Source organism: Anguilla anguilla, chromosome 13, assembly GCF_013347855.1.
Source record: "Anguilla anguilla isolate fAngAng1 chromosome 13, fAngAng1.pri, whole genome shotgun sequence".
Classification (NCBI taxonomy): Eukaryota; Metazoa; Chordata; class Actinopteri; order Anguilliformes; family Anguillidae; genus Anguilla; species Anguilla anguilla.
The window spans coordinates 38,393,284-38,417,580 of NC_049213.1; the positions used below are offsets into that span (position 1 = coordinate 38,393,284).

The 24,297-nt window shown below is 46.4% G+C and overlaps 1 protein-coding gene across 6 annotated transcripts in view; it reads right to left on the minus strand.

The window, feature by feature from the left end:
* Positions 1 to 24,297, minus strand: part of nav1b (neuron navigator 1b) — an 84,574-nt gene that overhangs the window by 49,107 nt on the left and 11,170 nt on the right. For all 6 annotated transcript variants that reach the window (XR_004762050.1, XM_035389062.1, XM_035389061.1 and 3 more), the window contains exons 2-3: positions 18,879 to 18,981; positions 13,277 to 13,627 (exon numbers count right to left, since the gene is read on the minus strand). Coding sequence is in view for 5 of the 6 variants with exons in the window: in XM_035389062.1 (XP_035244953.1) it covers positions 13,277 to 13,627; positions 18,879 to 18,981 (454 nt within the window). In the remaining variant the exon portion in view is untranslated. The remainder of the gene's footprint in view (positions 1 to 13,276; positions 13,628 to 18,878; positions 18,982 to 24,297) is intronic.

The window sequence follows — 24,297 nt, forward strand, 5'->3', positions numbered from 1 at the left end:
GAAACCCTCATGAGGTGAGGTTAATAGAGGTCAATCACATCTTCAACTGCTTTCATATATAAAAAAATTTCAAAATGGATTATTTTAATGATTGGAAAATGAATATGGAGATTAACATGGGGTTGCCATCAGGGTTTTTGAGCTTGATAATGGCCTCAGAAAAAATTCTGTTTTCACTTATGTGAGGGAGCAGGAGGAGAGAGACAAAGTGAGAGAGTCTGAGGGAGAAAGAGGGAGAGAAACTCTACAACGCTCCAGCTAACCATTTCACCATTATGTACGACCAGGTAAGCCACAACTGACATTGCCATAGCTACAACCAATAGGACCTCCATTGCAAACGGCTTAAACCATGACTGTAAACTACCCAGTAGAGAAATCTAACAGATATACAACATGTATGAAAATAGCAGTCTGACATTTCTCATTACACTAATAACTTTATCAAACCCAGATAAGACCATTAGATTAGAATTCACATCATGGGTGATTGTAACCATTTTCTGTGTGTGTGCGTGTGTATGTGTGTGTGCGCGCGCGCGCGCGCGTGTGTGTGTGTGTGAGGGTGAGCAAGTGAGCAAGTGCATGCCTTTCAGGACACAATGAAATTTAAAACAGGCAATTACATTCATATGGTTTTAAAGGATCTCTTATGCCAAAACATAATCACCTTCAGATTTACTGTTTTAACTTTAAGTCTCACAAGCCAAAAACAAGCTATAAAGAGTAAGCAGTTATGTCCGCATGCGAGATAACTGGTTTAGGCAGTCCCATTGATCACGGCTGTGCTGCACAAAGATTGTATGAGCAATTACAACTGGTGAAAAAGTGAATAAGCCATCCACACACTTTTTTTAAAAAGTAGAAATAAGCTGTGTAAGTCACTCTTGATAAGAATCCATTACTACGTTTGGTAGTCAATGTATGTGAGCGAGTGTGTGCGCGAGTATGTGCGCGAGTCTATAAAAGAGAGAAGGTAAATGAGTGCTCGAGTGCGTGCGTGTCTGTGCGCACGCGAGCGCGTGCGTGTTCCTACAGAAGAGAGAGGGTAAATGAGTGCTCGAGTGCATGGGACCTTCCGCTGAAATTTCATCCACTTCATTATTCAAATTTTATGCAGTGGGTTCCTGATTGCGAGTTCAGGGGGAAAATTAAAAACCAAACCAAATGAAACGCAGCAGAGAAACAGGAGAAGAAGAGCGAACCCGGGCCCTCAAAGAGACCCGATTTCCACAGAAAACAAGAGAGCCCGCATTACATTACATTACATTTATTTGGCAGACGCTTTTATCCAAAGCGACGTACAAAAAGTGCATTTCATGGTCATAGACAACTGCTAAACACAGGTTCAGTAAGGTACAATACTTATTTTGTGCAGCTATTTTAGCCAAGAACACAGTTTAGTTCACACAGGCACGCTGCCTCCCCGCTTTCTGCGCGGTAGCCGTAGATTTTAAAAAATCACCCACATAAAGCCAACAAGGAAAACTGCAATGGCGTCTTCCACAAGCTCATTATCCGTCTCATTATACACAAAAACATTACCGATGCTCTACACAGCGGCCTCTGACCTACCCTAAATAAAGACACTATAAGAAAGGGACGGGAGACCTTTAAGGAGAATGGAGATTGTTCAGTTCTGTACCCCCCCTCATCCCAGCCTAAATGACCCTCCAGCGCTGTGCGGTTTAATCGCGGTCCTGTCGCATACGAGGCCCCCTGCTGGCAGGACGAGGAAAAAACGCTTTATTAGAGATGATCCGTGAGGAGCTGAACGCACAAGAGGAAATTAACTCTCACATTATTAAATGGGCCTTTTTAAATAAATGACCCTAACGCACAGCCATAAAAAAAAAGCCAGCTTTCATGTGGGAGTCTTACTGTGGGGTTCGTTCGGCGAGACATCGCACGGCGATCCATCGTCGGATCATTAAAAGCACATTCTCATAATAAATGATGCTAAGGATAAAACACTTCATTTTTCAGCGCGGTGGAACGACTGATAATAAAAAGTAACAGACGGCTCCTGACAGATTTACCACATACGAGACGAAGTCAGTCGAGAGAAATCTCTCACCCCAGCGTAGGAAGACGGAAAGTATAAATGTATTTGTTTTTTTAAAACTCCTCCTCCTCAGGAGGTACAAGAGAAGGTGAGAGCACAGGAGTGATTTATTTACACAACCACTGCAACACAGCCGTACGAGGTGTGTGTTTGTGTGTGTGTGTGTGTGTGTGTGTGTGTGTGAGAGAGAGTGTCTGAGTGTGAGTGAGTTTGTATGTATGCGTGTGTGTGTGTTCGTGTGTGTGTGTGAGAGAGTGTCTAAGTGTGTGAGTTTGTATGTATGTGTGTGTGTGAGTGCGTGTGTGTGTATGAGAGCGCGTCTGCGTGCGTTTGTGTGTGTCTGTGCATAAGGGCATGTACGTCTGTGCATGCATAGGCACATTTACATGTGTGAGTATTTGTGCGCGTGTTTGCGTGTGCATGTGTGCACTTGTGTATGTGTGTGGGAGAGTCTGTCAATGTACCTGAGATAGTGAAATGCGGGTGCTCTCTCTCGAACACACATTCACAAACAGCCGCAAACAGGACTCTGCGATATCTGGTGTCTAAGTGATTATGGCTGTGCTGTACTAGACTATGTGCGATTAGGTCAGGCAAATAAACTGAGTAAGCCACCCAACTGCACTCCATTAACACTTCTTTGTAAGTAAAAATATAAGCTGTGCAAGTGGCTCTGGATAAGAATGTCTGCCAGATGCTGCTGTAACACCACGTAATGTGATATCTGTCAATTCTCCTGTAGATGCAGGAGTACCAACTGGAAAGTGCAATTGCATTATTCCTCCAGCAGGTGGTGCAAGGAGTCTGCAGAGGCACAGAAAGGCACAGGCTGAGGGGAGTACATTTGCTCTATACACACCCCTCTCCAAGCTGGGCAGTTATGGAGTTGGGGGGAATGGGGGTGGTTCTTAGGTGCAAAACATTGCATGTGATGCCCTTTCACTGTGAACCGAGAAACCAGAAGTGCAAGGAAAGCAGCGTTTCTGGCATGAAACCAGGAAGTGGGGGGTTTTCAAGGGTGGGTCAACATTACCGTCATCATCATCATCATCATCTCCCCAGTTCTTTTTCATATCTTTTTCATCCTGAATGTGTTACTGGGTTTGCAGAGGCAGAAAAACCACACAGAACTGGACTCAGTTACAGAACCAGCCTGAGAGCTACAGAACCATGATAGAGGGCAATAAGACCCCAGGAAAATTTGTCTTGCTTGCTGTGAGGGAACAGACAACATGGTGGCCGAAACCCAGGTGTGAGTCACATCTCTGGCGCACGCACAAACACACACTCACACACACACAGCTGGGAGGTTGTGTAAACATGCACTGGAGGTCCGTACGGACTGCCAGCATGCTTACACACTGCAGCTGTCTCTGGTCTTTGATAAAAAAGTCAGTGATGTCACTGTGAAACAGCACCCCAAACCATGGCTTGGGAGAGGGTGAATTCCTTCTTGACCAATGGGAAGGCACGCTTAAAATGTCTGAGCCAATGAGAGATCCTGGCTGAGCCTTCAGCCCCAATGCTCCCTGTGAAGGCTTGATGTGAGCGGTAGGGCTTGATCGCATCACCGCTGGGCACTTGGGAGTTTTTGGAAACTGTGATGTGACAGTTAAACAAAGGGACACCTGGGAACTGGAGTCCAGTGCAGCACTGGTTCCAAGTCAGAGATGTATCTAAACTCCCACCCTCACCCACTGCCTTAGTCAGTTATAAACTTCTCAACAAAGTCTATTCTAACATAGAACATATTTTGACCGCAATACCAGGAATGTTCTCTCAATGGCCACAAGCACATTTAGAAATGATTGCACGGGTGGTCCCTGCTTGCAAGAGAATTCCTTCACAACACCGCAAAAAATCCCCACTCGACAGACAATAACGTAGTCATGTAAGCATCAAGCCACGTTGCAGTAAGCTGAGGGCAAAAGCCTCCCTTTCACAAACAACTATCACCACATTCAGTTAAATATCCTCTCAGACTGTTGCCTGTACATTGGTAAAGGACTCCTTACCCAGACAACTTCACTGGGACTGACCCAGTCCTACCCGGACAACTTCACTGGGACTGACCCAAAATAAAATAAGGAAAGCTGGAGCACACTAAGCTCAGAGCAAAAGACACTGCTTAATGAACAGGGGAAACTGACTTTTTTTTTTTTTTGGCCTTTGCATTATCAGGCAAATTAACGGCCCAGAGCTCCTGCCCAATGAGGGTCGTCCCCCACACCGCCATGTTCTGCCCCCGGGGCAGCCTGCTGTGAGATGGGGGGGGGGGGGGGGGCATTTGATGGGTTAATAATCGCTGAAAGGCTTCTGCTGATTGGGAGGGATTTACAGCCCTGAGGGGAGAGCAAGTCACAAGCCTCAGATCCGGCCCAAGTGTGCTGACACAGTGCACGAGCGTTAGCGAATCACAGCAGGGCTTTTAAATTTAAACAGCGGGGTCACTGGCGGGACCTGCTCATCTGACCCCCCCCCCCCCCCCCCCGCCCCCTCCCCACCACAATAATATAGCGAGACGAGAAAAAGTATTTCATGTAATAAAGATGGGGAGTTCATGTTGTGATTGGGATACAATGATCGGTAATCTGAAGCATTTTCGCTTTAGAATAAGGACGGAGTGTGGCACAGTGGGTAAGGAACTGCGCTTGTAACCGAAAGGTCTCAGGTTCGAATCCCGGATAAGGACACTGCCGTTGTACCCTTGAGCAAGGTACTTAACCTGCATTGCTTCAGTATATATCCAGCTGTATAAATGGATACAATGTAAAGTGCTATGTAAAAGTTGTGTAAGTCGCTCTGGATAAGAGCGTCTGCTAAATGCCTGTAATGTAATGTAATGTAATGTAGAATTAACCAGAAATTATCACTTTATAGCTGTTATTTTAAAAAATTAAGGCATGTCCCCAGACCCGTTCTAGCAGGCTGCAGATTTCGGAGTCTGTACATTTCAACCACCCCCCACTCCCATTCTACTCATCAAGGTCTTGATTGAAGACCATGATTAGTTAATTAGCCCACTGGGGTTTTGTAGCTCTGCGCTAAAACAAAAAAGAAGCTACGTGCACCCCGGCCCCTTTTGGGATAAGACCAGACAGCCTCAGGCTAAGACTGTCCGTTCCCGTCCGCGCAGCGCTCTTATGGGAAGGACAGCCACGGCCCTGAGTTTGCGTTCGGAGTGATTTATAGCCTGTTTCTGCGCAGACGGTGTGACCGAGCGAACGGAGACACGGACGCCCTCGCTGTCGCGCTGAGAAGAGAAGACGAGCGATAAGAGATAAGAGGGCGCCGTTTCCTTTGTGCCAAACACCGCGATCCTTGATTCTTCGGCTAGCTGAAGACATATCGCAAATCTGTAAAACTGAATTTACGGCACACTTCAGTTTCATCTTCGCAGCGTATGAACGTGTGCCAACCCATAAAGCAGAAACACTGACAAAGACCGGAAATAAAACGCTTTAAACGACGGCATAATTTAGGTACATTCTCCTCTTTAGAAGTATAATTTTTTCTGACTGAATGACTTCTCTCTTTTGAGTTATTTAAGATTTTAATTATGCTGAGTAATTTACATTCCAGAAAATTACAGCTGTACTGTTAAGTTCAAAGGATCGGCTTAAATCATCTAAAAAAAAGTTGAATAGCATAATGTTAGAAATGGATTCTATTCATCTTTGTATCCAGTCAGTATAGTGCAGTAATATTAATTCCTGTGACCCATCTTAGAAGTCGGCCTACTGAACACGTTTTCACTGCACCACAAGGAAATGGCAAGTGTTCTTGCAAAATATTCACAATGATATTTTGTACACACGGCACAGCTTAGAGACAGTAATGGGAAACAGACTCCCTGGACATCCTGTTGGGACGGGCGTACATTTTATACGATTTCCTCACGGGTTACGATGTCAGGATGAGAGAGGCTGAGATTGTGAAAACAGGTCAGATGATAGCATCGACTATATGGGCTCCCGACCAGATCCGATGATGTCACAGTCAGAAAGCACAGCGGACAAAACGTCATACACGAAGCCACTTTCTTATTGGTCAACGGGAACTGAAACACAGAATCGGCTTGCATGACCTCTCGCACTTGATAAATTCAAACCGATTATGCCCAAATCTGTTTGACAACAGGATGGCCTCTCAATCGAAGCTTAACCCAACCTGTACAAACATTCAGGTGCCTGAAGAACAAGGAAATACTGCCCGCCTCCTGACCAACATGCTAACCATGTTCTTCCTTCACAACTACCAATTCACTCCTTGGGGGAGGGGTGGGGTTGCTATTCTGATTGCCCAGCATGCTTTGCCACCGTTGCCATGGAAACGTGCATGGTTAGAAATAGACTAAATCTAGGCACTGAGACCATATTTTTATATTTTATTTTAAGATGTTATTGCTCTCCAATTATGCAGTGAAATCAACAGCCGTTTTGCTTTCATATGCCATTAGATTTAGAAGCACGCTGGAGGTCATTTGGAATGGTATTATACTAGCAGAATGGACCGTTATAGCGCACATCTGCTTCATGGTAACGCATTTCGCTGCTGATTGTGTCCTGTCTACCTTGTCAAAATAACCGGCCATCTTGAATTGAATATCAATGGAATGCGCAGTCGCAGACATTTTGTCATCGTGCCCTCAGTGCATTATTTTACATTGGAAATACTATCAGGAGTGCCATCAGGTTCATGCCAGTAGGAATCAATTACAGGGAGAAAAAAAAAAAAAAGAAGATCAGAGATAGAGCAGCACTCGATCGAAGGCCAAAAATAACATTAAGGATCAGACATGTTTCTGAAGGTCTTCCCGCTGTCTTTGAATGCAGTGGGAAGGGGAGGGGAATCGGGCCAAATCACCCCATCATGCGCTAAAATTAAATTCAGCGGTATGCGTGTCACACGGAAAAGCTGGGACATAACAGGACTCATGCACATGCATACAAACGTCCGTGTGCACACAACATACGCACACACAAACACATCCACATGCACAAGCACATACAAACATTCGCGCACATAAACACACCCACATATACACACGCACGCACACACAAACACACCCACATGCACAAGCACATATACACACACACACACACATAAAGACACCCACATGTACACACACACACACACACACACACACACAGCTGCACCATGGCTCAGGAGAGGAGGTTGCCATGGCAACATCTCCAGGCACTGTGACAGTGTGAAGCGGCCCAAGCTATCTGCCCCACAGCTGGGCTCCCTCTGCATCACATGACCAACCTACAAACCGAAACAGGCCAGACTACTGCAGTCACATGACCCACCTACAGAACCGAAACATGGCCAGACTACTGCAGTCACGTCCCACCTACAGACCAGACTACTGCAGTCACATGACCCACCTACAGAACCAAAACAGGCCAGACTACTGCAGTCACATGACCCACCTACAGAACCGAAACAGGCCAGACTACTGCAGTCACATGACCCACCTACAGACCCAAAAGAGGCCAGACTACTGCAGTCACATGACCCACCTACAGAACCGAAACAGGCCAGACTACTGCAGTCACATGACCCACCTACAGAACCAAAACAGGCCAGACTACCGCAGTCACATGACCCACCTACAGAACCAAAACAGGCCAGACTACCGCAGTCACATGACCCACCTACAGAACCAAAACAGGCCAGACTACCGCAGTCACATGATCCACCTACAGAACCGAAACCCCACTGACCAGACTCCCCACCGCACAGCAGCATTTACACCACAGGGCATCAGATTCAGTGGCACGCCTACGCTCGGCAACACGCGCCAGCATTCACACCTCAGGAGATCGGACTCAGTGGTACACCCGTGGGGGTCTTATACAACACTGCACCTGGGAACGGAACGGAACGTACCACTCCCAAACGGGGGTGAACAAACACCGCACCGCGTACGGGACACTGAACACCCCCCTCTACACGCAACAGGCTAGTGCAGACAGCGCACCGCACACAGGCAACGGCACATTTCGCCAAAACGCAGACGACCATAGAAACACGCGGCTATAAATGAAAAGCAAATGTGAGCAGGCACGTCACCCTGAATAAGTCCGCCTGTCAGCGAAAATGCACAATGTGCAACACAATCCGAAATCCCCCCCCCCCCCCCAAATGCAAAGACGGCCTGCAGTGGAAGAGCCTTCTTCATACTGAGCAATGCGGTTTGACTACGGTTCTCCACAGTCTTCAGGAGTCATTTCACTGTCAGAACTGAAGGAGGGGGACATTAGCGCGAAACCGCTAAACACACCCTGACAGACCCCGACCCGCTCGGCCTCATGGGAACCGGAATGACTGGGCGTCCGCCACGTCACGGAAGGGACAAAACGGCATAAAATACCGGCCCCACTGAAAACCTGCATTCAGAGACAACAGAGACGGGAAGAATAGGGCGGCAGCGTAGTAGCACAGTGGGTAAGGAACTGGGCTTGTAACCGAAAGGTCACAGGTTCGATTCCCGGGTAGGACACTGCCGTTGTACCCTTGAGCAAGGTACTTAACCTGCATTGCGTCAGTATATGAGCTGCTATGCAAAAAGACGTGCAAGCCGCTCTGGATAAGAGCGCCTGCTAAATGCCTGTAATGTAATGTACGAATAGTACAGCAGCTCTACTGAAAACCTCTATTCAGGGACAAAGAAAACAGTAAGAATAAGTGCAGAGCTGAATCAATAATAATACGGCAGGATCTCTGGCTTGCGGTCGAGCTGCGGATGCACGCGAGACCCTTATCCCAGATTTGCAGCTCGTTTTCCCATTTAATCAGCATTCCGCCTCTCATTTCTATTCAAGAGACCGTCTCTCCTAAGTGAAGCTCTGCGGCTTTCCTCTCTCTCTCTGCTGGTTCTGTTACAACCGTACCATTTGAAATGCTGTCAGGAAAAAAAAGAAGAAAAAAACTAAACAAGCCTGAAGCATGAAGGTTAAAGGCACTGGGAAAAAAAAAATGGCACCCATTTCCTCCGTTACCCTCGCGGCGCGTTTCCATGGCGATGCAGAGCGAGAGGGAGAGGGAGAGCTCACAGATTATCATCTCTCTGAAACGTCACTGTGCATCAGTGAGAATGAGGAGCGCGGGGTGTGTGTGGACTGCTCCCCGTTTCGTGGGTTAGCTCGTTATCATTGCGCACAACCGTCCAATCGAATGCGCAAATGAATAACGAAACAGACCTAAAGGCAGATTCTGCTTTGTGCATTTGTGGGATAGAGTTACTTAAATGCAATGCTGAGCCTATTGTTTTGCATGGTAAGCACTGGACTTAATAACCAACCTTTGGTTTTTTAAAAGGCACCCAACGAACCAACGGGGGTGAGTTGCACACATGAAACTAGGTCAAGTTATTTCAGTAAAACGATGACCCCCTTAACTTAATACACTTCATAAATTAATTCAGTTAATGCTTAATTCAGTTACTGTACTAGACACATTGACACAGCTTTGCACAGACAAACAGGCACTGCATGTCTGCACAATAATAAAAATGTTGCACAATGACATTTTCAAGATGGGGGAAGTTGAAACGATCAAAAAAAAAAATCAATTGTCTGATATTTTGAGAGAATGACATTTTGAATGGATTGATGTTCTAAGTGGGATCAGGATCAAAAATTCTTTTGACGAATGACCTGCAGTCAGGTGATGCACAGCAGGCTGTTCTGAGCTTCTGCTCTGGATGCTGTTGCCGTGACAACCCTGCCCTGCAGAACTGGACCACTGATGGAGGCCCCGCCCTTCTCTGGACACTACAAAATTCTAAACGGATGCAACCGGACGCAAAGTGGACTTGATATGCCAGGCCCAGGTTTGACATGCAAGTGTTCATTCACCATACACACACACCCATACTAATAGTGTATGCTAGTGTTAACCAACCCTGTCCCAGGAGATCTACTGTACCATAGGTTCTCACTCCATAACCATAACACAGTGCACCTCTTTCAATAGCAAGAGATCTCATTGAGCGCCTAATTGGTAGAGTCAGGTGTGCAAAATTAGGGTTGAAATGAAACCTACAGGATGGTAGATAACCAGGAATAGGGTTGGTTCTCACTGGTGTAAGCTATAGTGTGAGGATCCTTGGGTTGCTGATTACTTTCTATCCTGGTAAGCCAGAAGTTGGCCGATTCTGTGACTGTAATCAAAGCCAGATGTGAGGTAGTGCAGCGGGGAGAAAGCCACGAGGTGACATGGGGGGGGGGGGGGGGATGGTGACAGTGGGGGATGTGGGAGTCCCCACTGTCTCCATACCATAATGGAACATGCCGCCTTTATTCTTTCCCCGAAACCCACCGAGTACGTCCTACTGCTGAGGATGGCCTGAGACGCACAGAGACAACAGCGAAGGATAAGAGCAAGCAACAACCATCTGCGCAGCATGAACTACAGTCACCTGTCCTGGCTTCCAAAATGCACCTTCATCTACAGAGAATCTACATGTGACATCATTAACTTCCATGCATAGATACTTGGCAGCGGAACACCAATACAAGTTAAGCACAACAGAATCTGAAATCATGTCGCGGTGTCCTAGCTAACCTACTTCTGGCTAGCGGACAACGGGGCACATCATTGCTGCACAAAATAAAAAGGTGACTTCTCTTCTGTAGAACGGGTTATTTGTGGTAAAGTAAAGAATGGCGTGTGTTAGAGGTCAGATTTCCAGTGACTCTGCTGGCAGAGAGGTCTGTGTGTCAGAGCAGGCACAGTGGAAGACCGCGCATCGCGGTCGATTTAACCCGCTTTGGTGCATCTCAGCGGCCCATACTGCAGGGGTGTGAACGGCCTGGACCGGGACCAGCGCCACCGCTCGCCCCTCCTAATCCCGTAAGCAGCCCCCTGCAGGTCAGCCGAATGTGCTCTCGCGCTCTCTGCTTGTCTCTCTCTCTCTTGCACTCTGCTTCTCTCTGTCTCTCTGCTTTCCTCTCTCTCTGCACTCTCTGCACTCTCTCTCTCTACCACTCGCTCTCTGGCACTCTGGTTCTCTCTCTCGCACTCTGCTTCTGTCTCTCTCTTGTTCTCTCACTCTGCTCTCCTGTCTCTTTCTCAGTCCCTCCCTCTCTCTCTGCACTCTCTCTCTCACTCTCTCCCTACAGCTCATAGTCTGGCAGCCCTGCTACAGTAGATGGGGAGGGGAGGGCCTCCAGCTCAGGTGCTCCAGCCTGGACTCCTCCATCTCTCAGCCCAGAACAGGGCCTGCTGGTCAGGGCTATTATCGAGCGCTGAAGGGCGGGGTCCACAAAGGTGTGAAGAGAGACAAAAATAGCGGCAGTCTTTCCAGAAAAAAACAAAACAAAACATTTCCCTCGTCTTGCCCAAGCTTCTCTGCAGTGGTGCAACCCTCAGTATTCAGGACTATTTCAGCATTAAGGCACTAATAAACGGCTACTGCAAAAGAATTTACAACCGATCATTGCCTGATATTACTGTTAATTAAGGTACTCCTCTCCCTCCCCCTTTAATGCAATGACCATGACTGCAAACCATGCCAGAAGCAGGAACTGAACAGGGAAATTAGGGGAGCAAATCTCAAAAACCTGGCTGGATAATGTACTAATTAAGCAGTGGTGGCTAAACAAGCCCTGCGGCACAGCTCAACGAGGGGCCCCAAAGCTAATTTCCGTGACTTGCGCCACAGCTCCACAAGGGACCAGAAACGGAGCTCCACGAGGGGGGCTAACACACAGCTCCACAAGGGACCAGAAACAGAGCTCCACCAGGGGGCCTAATGCACAGCTCCACAAGGGACCAGAAACAAAGCTCCACCAGGGGGCCTAATGCACAGCTCCACAAGGGACCAGAAACAGAGCTCCACCAGAGGGCCTAACGCACAGCCACACGAGTTGACCAGAAACTCAGCTCCACGAGGGGGACTGCAGCTGCCTCTGATCTTGTCAGCTCCACAGGGGACCTCATGAAACTTGCAATTAATACCACACTGTGATCAGTTATGCTTTAAAGTGTTTTTTTCTTTTAACAGTTTCCAGTTTCACAGAGTATCGCAGCTTGCCAGACAACTCTACCAGTTCTCTAATGGGGAGATTTGCAAAGGGGTGACACACCAATCAAATAAATTTTAAGGAACTTAAGAAAAGTAATAAAAAGTGAGGTGATACCAACGTCACGTGGATGTTCATGAAACTGCCAAGAACCCCAAGATAAAAACCGTCTCTCCAGATTTCTCTTTCGTCTGCCTTATCCGGATCCTCAGCTGCAGAACAGCACGCTTTCGTGAGCCTTTAAAACCCTGCACGCAGTTTAACAACGATAAACATTCAGGTCCGGGCACTCGAAGTTCTCTCGGTCCCAACAGAGAGCTCCCATCAAACGCTTAAAACCTGCTGATCTGCACAGTCATCTCTCCCCCAGAACCCATTTCACAGGGATTTAAATGGGATTGAACGGGATGGTGCTGGCGCAGAGGATAGAGCTGATAGCATCAAAAGCGAAGCAGCAGCGATTTACATACCGCACTCTTCTGCAGAAGGAGAAAGCAGCTGAATCAGCTTCGCAGAAGAGCGAACAAACCTGAACTCTGGACTCAAACCCCCAACCCCAATGCGCCAAGGCAGCGCTTACGTCATTATCTTAACTGCTCTGAATTTTTTATTTTTTTTTAATACACTGCAGGATAGGCTTCCATGCAACAAAAGAAAAGCCGAGCATGGACAATGAATAATATGATACTCTTGTGATTTGATTGACATCTAATCAATATAAACGCTGTGTGTGGAAAGGACTTGCTGGATCTTGCCAGATCAGTAGATTAGATTTACTTTACACACAATCACACAAAAACACTCCAAGTCCCTGCAAGTCGAAAGTAATAAAATTGAAACTGCGGTGCTTACTCAGAAGGGTAACATGTGACAATGCTTTACAGGAGGTCACGAGCACAAGCATAAACTAAGCTTTTAGGCAAATGATATCAATGGCCGATCTCTTTTTTGTTGACATCAATAAACGCTAGTCTGAAAGATGAAGGCAAGTTTAATTTCTGCATGCACTTCACATGTAACGCTTCACGCTTCTTAATGAGCGGAGTTATATGACCTGTGTGAGGTGACGGTAGTGGGGTGTGGGGGTGCTGTTTGCGGGGCATGGGGTGTTGCGTGCAGGACGTGGGGTGTTGCTTGCGGAATTTTAGGGAGGGGTCGGAGCGAGAGTCCTCACCCGTTCCCCAGGTCGTCGTCCTCGTTCAGGCTCTTGCTGACAAGGTCGCTGTCGCTAAGGTAACCGGACTTGAGGTCGGGGTCGTCGGCGTCCGGGCCCTCGATGAGCTGGCCCCGGGAGGCGTGGCCGAGGCGGGAGGGGTTCCGGGCGGGCATGGTGCGGGACGCGTACTGGGCGGGGCCCTGGCCGCCGTGGTAACCGCCGCCGGTGGAGGAGGGGGCGTCGCCCGCCTGCAGGCGCGGACTGGATTGGCCGTAGCGCCAGGAGAGCGGCGACGAGCGGTTGGACGTGCTGGAGACGCTGCGCGCGTTGGTCTCGTCGCTGTCGTAGCACACGCCCGTCTCCATGCAGCTGGGCGGGGAAAAAGACATCGCCACGGGCAACGAGAGAGAGAGAGAGGGTGAAAGAGGGAGAGAGAGGGGGAGAGAGAGGGAGAGGGGCCTTACAGCAGACGCTCTTATCCAGAGAAACTTACACAGCTGACATTGTTCACACAGAGCCCAGTCACACAGCGAGATCGTCACTCAAGCAGTTCAGTTTAAGCAGTTTAAGCTCAATGATATAATGGCAGATCCCTGCCTGGGAATCAAACCTGCAACCCCAGAGCTGCAGACCCAGTTCCCAAACCGCTAAAGTACGCTACGCGCACACACAGGTGGACACATGCATGCACGCACGCGCACACACACCGCACGCACAGACACAAATCAGAAACACACACGCGCACAGACATCCGCACGCCTGTCACTGGCTGTTGTCCTCTTAACGTGTTTCCATCGTGCCTAACGGCCACAGAGGACGATCATGAACCTTTAACTGCACCAGCAGGAAGCTGCCGCTTGCCAGAGGCCAAGAATTATTACCACGAGCGCGGGGTATATTTACCCATGTGACCGTGCGGTCCGCGCATGTGACTCAAACAAAGCGATGGACCAGACGGATCGCATGACTTCATACGACACCACGGAACGGCTACTGAGCAAATACGGCGAATATCATCCGCCAAATCCACCGCTCCCGGCTAGGACAGAATCACACACATCTGAGCGCGCTCAGTAAAGGGTGGGTGACAGGAGCGGTTCTTCAGGGAGAGAGGTTAACTAAACAGGGGGGGACGAACGCACACACATCACAGAGCCCTTTTCTATCGCGCATACATCCCATCCAGTAATGAGCAGGGGATGACCCAGCCACCGCGGGCTTACTTTTCCGTCCTTGATGAGCCCTTGATCGAAGAGCTCGGCTGAATTCACGAAGACGTGCACGCGTACGCATAAAATGGCCACAATTCTACTTGCAGGACGCGATCCGATTCTATACGCCTGATCGACCACTCCGCTCTGCAGCGGCAGGGCACCTTGCACCCCCCCGAGTAAAGGGATCACACAGCTTCTCCACCCTAGCTCCCCAGTGGTGGAACGAACTCCCTGTCCCTCTTCGAACGTCTCCCTCACTACCCATCTTCCGCCGTGGTCTGAAGACTCATCTCTTCAGACTATACCTGGACTAACTGCCACCACTCTGTATATTTCACTTTAAATACCCTCCCTTTCATAACCCTCATTAAATGTACCCCGATTCCAGCACTTTTTGGTAATTTGTATTTGTCCTCATATTGTAGCTTGTTCTTCTGTCTATTTGGCTTGGCAGAGGCTAGGTCAGAATAGTGTTCACTGTGTGAACTAAAGTGTGTTCTTGGCTAGAAATAGCTGTACAAAATAAGTATTGTATCTTATTGAACCTGTGTTTTGTAGTCGTCTATGACCATGAAATGCACTTTTGCTTTGGAAAAAAACGTCTGCCAAATAAATGTAATGTAGTCTTCTAATCTTATCCTGCATTCACTGTAGCCGACTTAAGTATAAAAAAAATCATTCCAGTTTAAAAAAAAATCATCACAGCATCTGGAGGCACAGACTAGTCTAGACTCATCTCTGCACAAGCTGCTGCTTCTAAGTCTGTTTTCCTGCTTTAGACCAGGAGTCCTCAAATGCCCCATTACCAGCCATTAGAAAAACTGCCAAAGTCATCAGAAACTTCTCTAAGCATCTCAAATGTGCTTCATTGCACATTAAAAAGTATGAACCAATTTAAACATGCACTAAAACCAAAATGATACAAAAACAACTATCCATATGAGCAAATATCTAGCTTTATACCGTAAACTCATAGTTTACATTTCATATACTGTTATCAATGCTAAGTAACCAGGGTATTACAGGGAAAATAAATACAGCAACATAAAATCTTGTTGGTAATATTCAACGCAGGGTACGAGGATCTAGGGACTGAAGAGGAGGGAAAAAAAAAAGTCAGTGAATGTGGATTTGAAGTGGAAAGTTTTAGAGAAAGCAGGGCTGGCTGGTTAGAGAAAGCAGGGCATGCTGGCTGGTTTTGTGGTTTAGGGCTTGCTGCTCTGGCACCCCACGGCTGGGCTCTTCTGCTGAGTCTGGTGATTACATAAGCAGATGTGGCAACCCAAGCGAATAATGGAAGCCCTGCCCATGCGCATATACAAGTGAGGAGGGAGAAGCCAATTTTACCATTAATAGATGGAGATTACAACTAATAGAATAATTCACTGGTGCCATATCTGTACTAGGCTAACACTGGGATAATAACCTTTCCCAATAAACAATGCCAAGTAAATTTTCCCAAAATGACTTCCTCATATTTTAGCAATTTCCTTAATTAGATTTTCTTTCCATTACAAGGACTGTAATTTTACAAAATGAAGATTTATTGTCTCGCCCATTATACAGAGACAAAACATGGATACTGTACAAAAATGTGTCAAACTTGCAGTACAGAGAACATATCTGGGTCACATGACCCATTTTAGACCTGCATGAAACGGGAAATTCAAAGCTTGGAGACCCCTGCCACTTGCGACCCATTTATGTGCAAGCATAATCGATTTATAGATTTACAGCATTCTAGTCTTGCTTCTTATTGACACACACACTGTGCTCCTTCAACAGAGAGCACACCTGCATGGATTGAATTGGCTCAAATCTGGCACATGGACTGAAGCAAAAAGAGCTGCTCTGTGTTTTACCGAGTTATCCAGCTAACACTGCTTCATGATGCAGGCCCCGGGTTCCAAAGGCCTTGAATAAATATTTGTTCTCCCCCCCCACCCCACCCCCCGTCAATACCACAAGCGCAGCCAGATGCCGTCCTGTTGGTCTGGCTGCGGTTCTGCCGTTACAGTTGCTGACATTTCTTGTCTATGCTTTCTGGTGTTTGTGCATCTCTGAAGAAGCAGAGAAAACACTGTGTGTGTCTGAAGCCTGTCTGTCAGTAAGGAAGGGGCAGACAAACTTCTCACACGGGATTTGGGGGGGGGGGGGAGAGATCTGTCCATCCTGCACTAATATTTAATACATTTATTTGTTATTGTGTGGAGAAACGCAGTAAAACTGATGTTTTATTGCGCGCCAAACAAATTGCTGTCGTCTCATTTTCCACTTAGTGTTCACTTTTCCCCACTTATCTCTTCTTGTGAATATCATTGCGCCATTTTGGAAAGAAAAAAATCTATATACACATTATCTACGCATTTCTGAATAGGCTATTCAGACTCAGGCAAACCCCAGCTCTGAACACAAGCAGTACTATGGACTTCGAGTCAAAGCATTGGGAGAGTAAGGCTTCATGGGCCCCCCAGATCTGTTGCACATTACTGACTCGCTGACTTCAACAAACCACAGATACACTGCAGGGGGGAAGAAGCCTTTTCATTGGTCCTGATGATTCAGCGACTGTGTCACATGGTAGCCAGCACCCAATCACATTTCTTGGTGTTTCAGTGCTAAAAAATACATAATTTTTTTACATGCACTCACACCATGCATTAAACATACTAAATAAGTTTTAATATACTTTTGGGCTGTAATTTGACAGTGTAATGTATAGCTGCTCAATATTCCATTATGTAATTATATTAATATCAACCAAATTAATTAGGGAGAATTTAATGTACTCCTACATAGCGAGTTGCAAATAACAATAATTAACAGCAGCAATGTATGATTTTCAGAGATTTAGTCTCCTTATCCTCCCCCTATTTATTGCCGTTACCTGAATCAGGTCAAATCTGTTCAACAGCCCCGTGTTTTACAAAAACCCCAACAGTGACCTGATTTTCACAATGACCTTATTAATTTTCCAGCGCAACCATTGAGATACGGTGACTTTAGCATTGCTGTGAAATGCACAGCATCATAAGGAGGACGGTGAGCGAATTCCACATGTTCTACATGTCAGGTGACAGACACTGTAATTCACTACATCCTTTTCTCACATAGCAGATGCTCCTAAATAGAACTTTCTAGATCGGTTGAATAGTTCCAGCTTCAGCAGTTGGATATGTACTACAGTGAGTCAGGGTCAGGGCATTTCCACAATGGCAGTGCGCTCGTGAAGGAGGACACCGGCAACCAGAGAGCTTCAAGCCCATTTCCGTATCCCTACACCACTGATTTACCCAGACAAGCGCTCTTTAGAAATCTTCTGTCCAGAAAGACTCTGACTGTGGTTAGATTTTACCGGGGGCCTAACATCAGGATAAGGGCAGATACCGAAGTCACTACTGGCAGAGCTAATTCTTCCACCTGTCAGCCTCCATCCACTGCAGGTGACTGCAGAGGCAGGAAATTGTCAGCGGTTTTAAACCATTTAAGGTGCGACATCACAAATATGTGATTAGAATGTAGTTTAACTGAACATTCTAATGCTGATGTAACAATCACCACTGGTAATTGAAAACAATGGAGTTCTAGAACACTGAATTAGAAAACATTGGAAAAAACTACCCCTCAGATGGTTAGTAATAATTCTACTATTGGCCCAGCAGAACGATTGAAAGGACACACTATGTTCTTTTATGCGGAGTACTGCTTGAGTGAAAATGAGCAGAGAGCCAGAACAAGAGGTGGAAATGGTACCACAGCATAAACAATGGCTGGAAATCAAGCCCAAGTCGCTCTGCATTTACTGCATAAAGCCTGCACTGTGTATACAGCAGACGCCTATAGCACGTCTCTATGGGGACCCTGCAAACAGGCCCATCAGTGCAACAAAAGCAGGGATGTGCAGCTGGCCTGGCGACACACACACACACACACACGCGCACACAGGCATGCACACGCGCACAGAGGGGGAATCAAAAGCATTATGTCACAAAAGAAAAGCTCAAAACACACAAAGTAAATCTGTATCTGCCAGGAGCCTATCGTGAAAGCTGCAATCAGGTGTTTGTGCAGGGAAGAGCAACCAGCTGCCCCAGGCTAAGCAGCAAAACAACCCAGCTACAAATTTCAGTTACTACAGGCTGTAAACCCACCCCCTGGCCCTGTTCCAAAAACCCCCATTACATCAGGGAGCTGTGAGGCATGGACACCCCTCCATTACATAAGGCCACAAGATTGGGTTCAAAACGTAATGGGGGGGGGGGGGGGGCAGGAAGAAAATCTGGAATTTACAGCTTAACCAAAAACAAAAACAGGAACACTTCCTGTCATTGGTGTCCATGGCGCCAGCTAATCAGAAACCCAAGTGAACCTGGTACCTGAAACCAGGAGCTCACCACGCATCTCACCTGTGGCTGAGCTGCGCCCCCCGCAGACTGGACATGGTATCTTCCAGGTTCTGCCTGAGGTCCAGGACGTTCTGCACAGTGCGCTTCCTCTGGGACTCCGGGTCTGTGGGAGAGACCATTCAGAGAGGGGGGGGGGTCATACACAGGGCTGCAGATAGCGGGGGACACATGGGACACTGAGACACACGCAATATATTTTGTCATGAAATTCACAGCTGCGGCCATGGATATGCATCCACTTATTTTCTTCTATTCATGCAATAACTTCAGAATGATAGCGATAACTGCTTATTTTATAATAAAATAATAATAATAATAATAATAATAATTCCACTTCAAGCGAAATTAAAGTGCACAACCAAAAATAAAGAAAGAAATAAATAGAGATTGTCATGGCCAGTAAGCATTAGTCATAAATCATGAGTGCACGGCACGTACAGTACAATGTGACCGAACATGTTTTACCTATCAGGCCACAAGGAACAAGGGATCTGACCCCAGAGTGTGAGTAATGGGCTGGGGAGGGTTTGGGCGTCTATGAATTAGGACTAAGAGGGGATGGGGGGGGGGGGTTCTGTGTAGGGGTGTTGTCAAGGGAACAGATTGAATTATGGTCACAGCTGGAAAGAGGACTGGAGTCAATCATATAAATCATGTCCACTGCATTAACAACAAACGGCAGGAGCTGACCGTGTTCTCACGGTGTTCCTCAGATGTCGAAATCCATTAAGACTCACTCTGTTTCATGGTTGTTGTATTTATTGTACCTCGCTGTGTTGTACTGCATGCTGTGTACACTTCTATCTCAACGAGAATATCCCCGGTAAATCAAAGACGCATGCAAAACACACTCAAATTTAATGGAGATATGAGATCATCATCTTTATAAAGCACACCGCGTTTTATGAACCACGCTCATTTGAAGCTAAAAATATTCATAACACGCGCAGTATCCTGGTTTAATCGCTTGTAATATTTATCTCGTCATACTGAAAAAAGATTTCGGAACATCATGAATATTAATATAGAACAATGAATCCCTTTGATTATGATGACAGTGCGTTTAAAGTTTATGATGAGAAAAGAACCTCAGCCCGTCCAATAATATTAAAATCAGAGTTAAGTACTGTACTGTACATAACAACAGTAACACAGCAGCATATTCCATCGCATTTAACCATAACCCCATTAATAAACACTCATCTTCATCGGCAGTGGAGCGGCTGTGTCTTAATTGGCCCTTTCCCCGAGCCAATCACACAGCTCACAGCTCACGGCCACACCGCGTCCGCTGCCCGGCGGGATCGATGGTGCGAGAGCGAGCGAGCGAGCGGCCGTTAAAACAAAACAAACACGGCTGCGCGGAGATCGTGTGCGGAGCGTCACCATGGCAACGCCCCCCCCACCCCCCCTCGCCACCCCCTCGCCACCCTCCCCCTCGTGCTAGCTGCTGCAGCAGCGCGTCCATCCTTCGCTCGTCTTGCGGCTCGTTAACACAGCCGCCGGTTGGTAGCTGCCGTGGTGCATGCGGCTTCCCAACAGAAGGAGGACATTTTTAATGCAACAGCTGGAATCCCTAAAATAAAAAGGGGGGGGGTGTATTTATATGTGGGGGGCGGGGTTGAGGATACAGCTCAGCATCTCTTATTGTACAGCAGACGATAGGAATCCATAACGTGGGGGGTGGGGGGGGGGGCTATGTGAGCAGCTACAGCTCTGAACCTCTGGTTTGCACACAAAACTGCACCCATTTATTTAGTTATTCATTTTTTAGAGGGAAAAAAAAAAAACAGCCAAATTGAGGTCCGCTACGTTGCAGAACCAAGGTCAAGGGAAGATCACGTACAGCACACCATAATCACTGAAACCAAAGCTATATATGAAACTCTCCATCCAGCGTCCAGCTCACCAGACATGCTCGGCTTTTGGACGAAACAGAACAAAGCAAAAACAGCGCTTTGCTCATTTTAGACCCACAAGTCACAGCGGTGGTGAGGCAAAGACAAGAGGTGCTATTAAATATAATACAAAATTCTAGCTCAGAAATCTCCTATTGACAGATCGACAAATCGCCCGCACAAGCATCCCAGCATCACCTTAACCTGGTTTCACAGACAGCCCATCAATCACAATCCCCACTCCAGAGCAATAACCTCCCCCCCCCCATCTCATGCACACCGGCCTGTTTGTGCTCACAGCGGGGGACGCTGTTGCCATGGCGCTGTGAGATGACGGTGTCTGCAGGTTAAGCTCATTGGGCATGTCTGCACCGAGTGCCTAGGCTGCAGCTGAAGAAATGCACTGTTTTAGAGGTATGAGGGAGATCATGGGAGGATCTTCCCCTCTACGGGACCATGGCTATAAGGTTTGGGCTGCCAAGGGATCAGGGTGATCTCCACCTGGGGGGGGCCTGTGGGGAATGGGGGGGGGGGGGGGTGCCAGGTGAGCTGCAGAATCTTCCCAGCCGATAAAAAACCCCATGAGAACGTGTCAGATCTCCAGCATTGACAATGTTCACTCTCTCCCTCCCTACCTCCCTCCCTCCCTCTCTCACTCTCTCGCTCTCACTTTCCTTCTCTCTCTGTCTCTCTATCTCTCAATCAAACTTTATGAGATGAGAGAGAGGAGTTCAAGGGAAAGTAATGGTGAAAGAAATTAAATCACTGAAGATCATGATTCTGCTCATTAGCCATCCAAAGTGTGTGAGAGAGAGAGCACACATTTCCCAGATGCGCAGATACACTGGGTCTGATAATATCAGAGCGTCAATACCATTTTTCACATCTATTAAACTTCAACACGAAAGATGGTGCATGCAGCCATTTCCATTTTACCTTTCCTCAAGCTCCCATAGTCAATTGCAGTCTGACAGTAAAGTCTGTGAGATGTGGGTGAGATGCATGATGGGAATTGCATAGCAATGCCAAAATGGATGACCAGGTTTGCCGAGCACACCAGAACAAAAAAAAAACATTACAGGCTTATGAAAAGGAATCAAGCTTGTTCTATAAACATCAAGAAATAAACCAAATGAGAGCTGTCCTGTGAAGCAGGACACAGCAGATATTGCACTGCGGGTGTTTTTATTACAAAGACCATCACAGAAGAGTACAAAACCCCCCATTAACAGCATCACCATTCCACAAAGACCCCAAACATTAATGAGGCCGTTTATTAGATTTTGCAGAGGACTCCAGGAGAAACGAACAGATCCTGATAGGTCTTCACAGTGAGATAAAATGTTAGATACACACAGCTAACACTAGGAGGGATCCCTGTAGAGAACATGAGAACAGGAACAGGGTCAGGGCCCCACAGGAAGTGTTGATGATTAGATGAAGTGTTTGATATCCACGGTTAAACTCCAGGTGGGAGACGCATGGGGAGGTCCTAACAGCGAATATCAAAGGCTACATTTAGGACAGTACCTACGCTGTGACCGCAAGAGGAGCGTTGAGACTCTAATCCAAACAAGGCTAGAGAGAGAGAAACTGAATGAAAGACAGCAGTCTTACTGCTTCTGCCACGGTTCTTTCTTTCTTTTCATAAGACGAAAATTTCCAACCATCTTCACATCATCTGAGGTGCAACCTTCCACACCAGAAAGACATCCTACGTTCTGAACAACATATGGACGTTCAATGGTTAAATGCAGTGCATCAATGCAATAACAAAAAAAAAAACCATATTGGTCTTTGACTATACTGCATATCAGAGGTGGAGATTTGAGTCTGGAATCCTTGAGACTAGAGTCACACTTTTTAGGACTTGACCTCAAACATACCTGAATTACAGCTTGACTGCATCAACTTGGAAAAATCCTGTCATTAATGACAGAATCGGTTACAGTGGAATCTCGCATATAGGCAGCGTGTAACCGATAACCCCTCTGGAGAATCGCTCGAAAATGATCAAAAGATTCATTTTATTCAACATTACCACCACCATTAGCGTTTTGGAGTGTATACATTCACATACTGCAAATAAAATCCTTTCCTCAGACCAGCTGATCTGTAATATATATAGCCTACATGGCATAGATGTTTGTGCTGGCCTTAAAACATCCCTGAGGCAAGAGCAGGTCTCACAGATCATAAATTTTGAAAAAAAAAGTTCTGCAGCGCTTGGCAGACGGCCCAGACCCACACCGCCATACAAACTCTCAAGGCTCGTTGCTTTTGTGACGAAGGTGCACGGATACTTTTTTATTCAGCATTTTTATAACCAGGATCTCTCTAGAGGTCGAGAATCCTTTTTTTTTTTTTTTTTTTAAGACAGAGACCTGGAAAGGAAGTCAGGTGACTCCAGCTGAAGCCACAGATATCTGATTGGGTTCAGGGTCTGGAGGCCGAGATGGCCACAGTAAAGCTGTAATCCTGTGATTCACAGTTTTGAGATAACTCTCTTTTAAACTTCATTTTGAAGAACGTTTGCAATAATCTCGCTGAGAGATCCAATTGTGGCCAGGTTTGAACAAGCTTATTTTTATAAAATAATATAATTTTCCAATTATTTTAGAACTCAATGTAGCTCACTATAGTTTTTTTATACAACATTCTTTGCTCATTTATTTTATTTATTTATTTATTTAAACAGCTCTCAAAACAGTCATAACAAGTCATATTTTAAGAGTAGTGACACACAAAAACCACGTTCCAAGGGGTCTAAATAACATCTAGTTGACCATTTACCCTTACCTCTAGCTTTGTCTCACAGCACATTTTCATCTGTGACGTAAACCAGCTAACGTGTGCTGTCTGTCGTTAACTAATTAACTAAATTATCACTGGTATTTACATTTATGATACAATCCAGAATCCAAATACAAATATATCCAAAGACTCATGGAGACTCCTCAAATATCTTGACACTTGCAGACAGCTTAGACATCTGTATTTACCTAAACTTTTTTTTTTTTTTTTTTTTTGAAACTTCTGGGTGACTTTGAGGAAAAGATGGACAACTTAATGGTTTGCTGGCCTAGTTATGAGCAAAAGTTATACTGACAGCTTGTCTGGTCGACTTAAATAACATCAGGAGGATATTCCAGTCTTCAGAGAAGAGGCCAGACTTCACAGTCTGTCAGCCTGATCATGATGTCTTCAGTCTGCCAGGGGAAAGCCTCTGGTGCAGGGGAAATATATAGAAAATATATTTTAAAATATACATTTTAAAGGTGATAAAGTATATAGGATATATTTTATTTAACACTTCTTGTCAGAACACTAATCTGAAATGCTGACCCCTGCATATTCTAGCCTTCTCAAGCTCTTATTGGCATCACCAACCAGGATACAATTATACATCCCATCACAACCAACCACTGATGTGTCATTTTGGTTGCGTAGCACAGCACATAGTTGCATGCCACATAAACCAAACTATAATGGAGGGCAGGGTCAGTGAAAAGGGTTAGGGA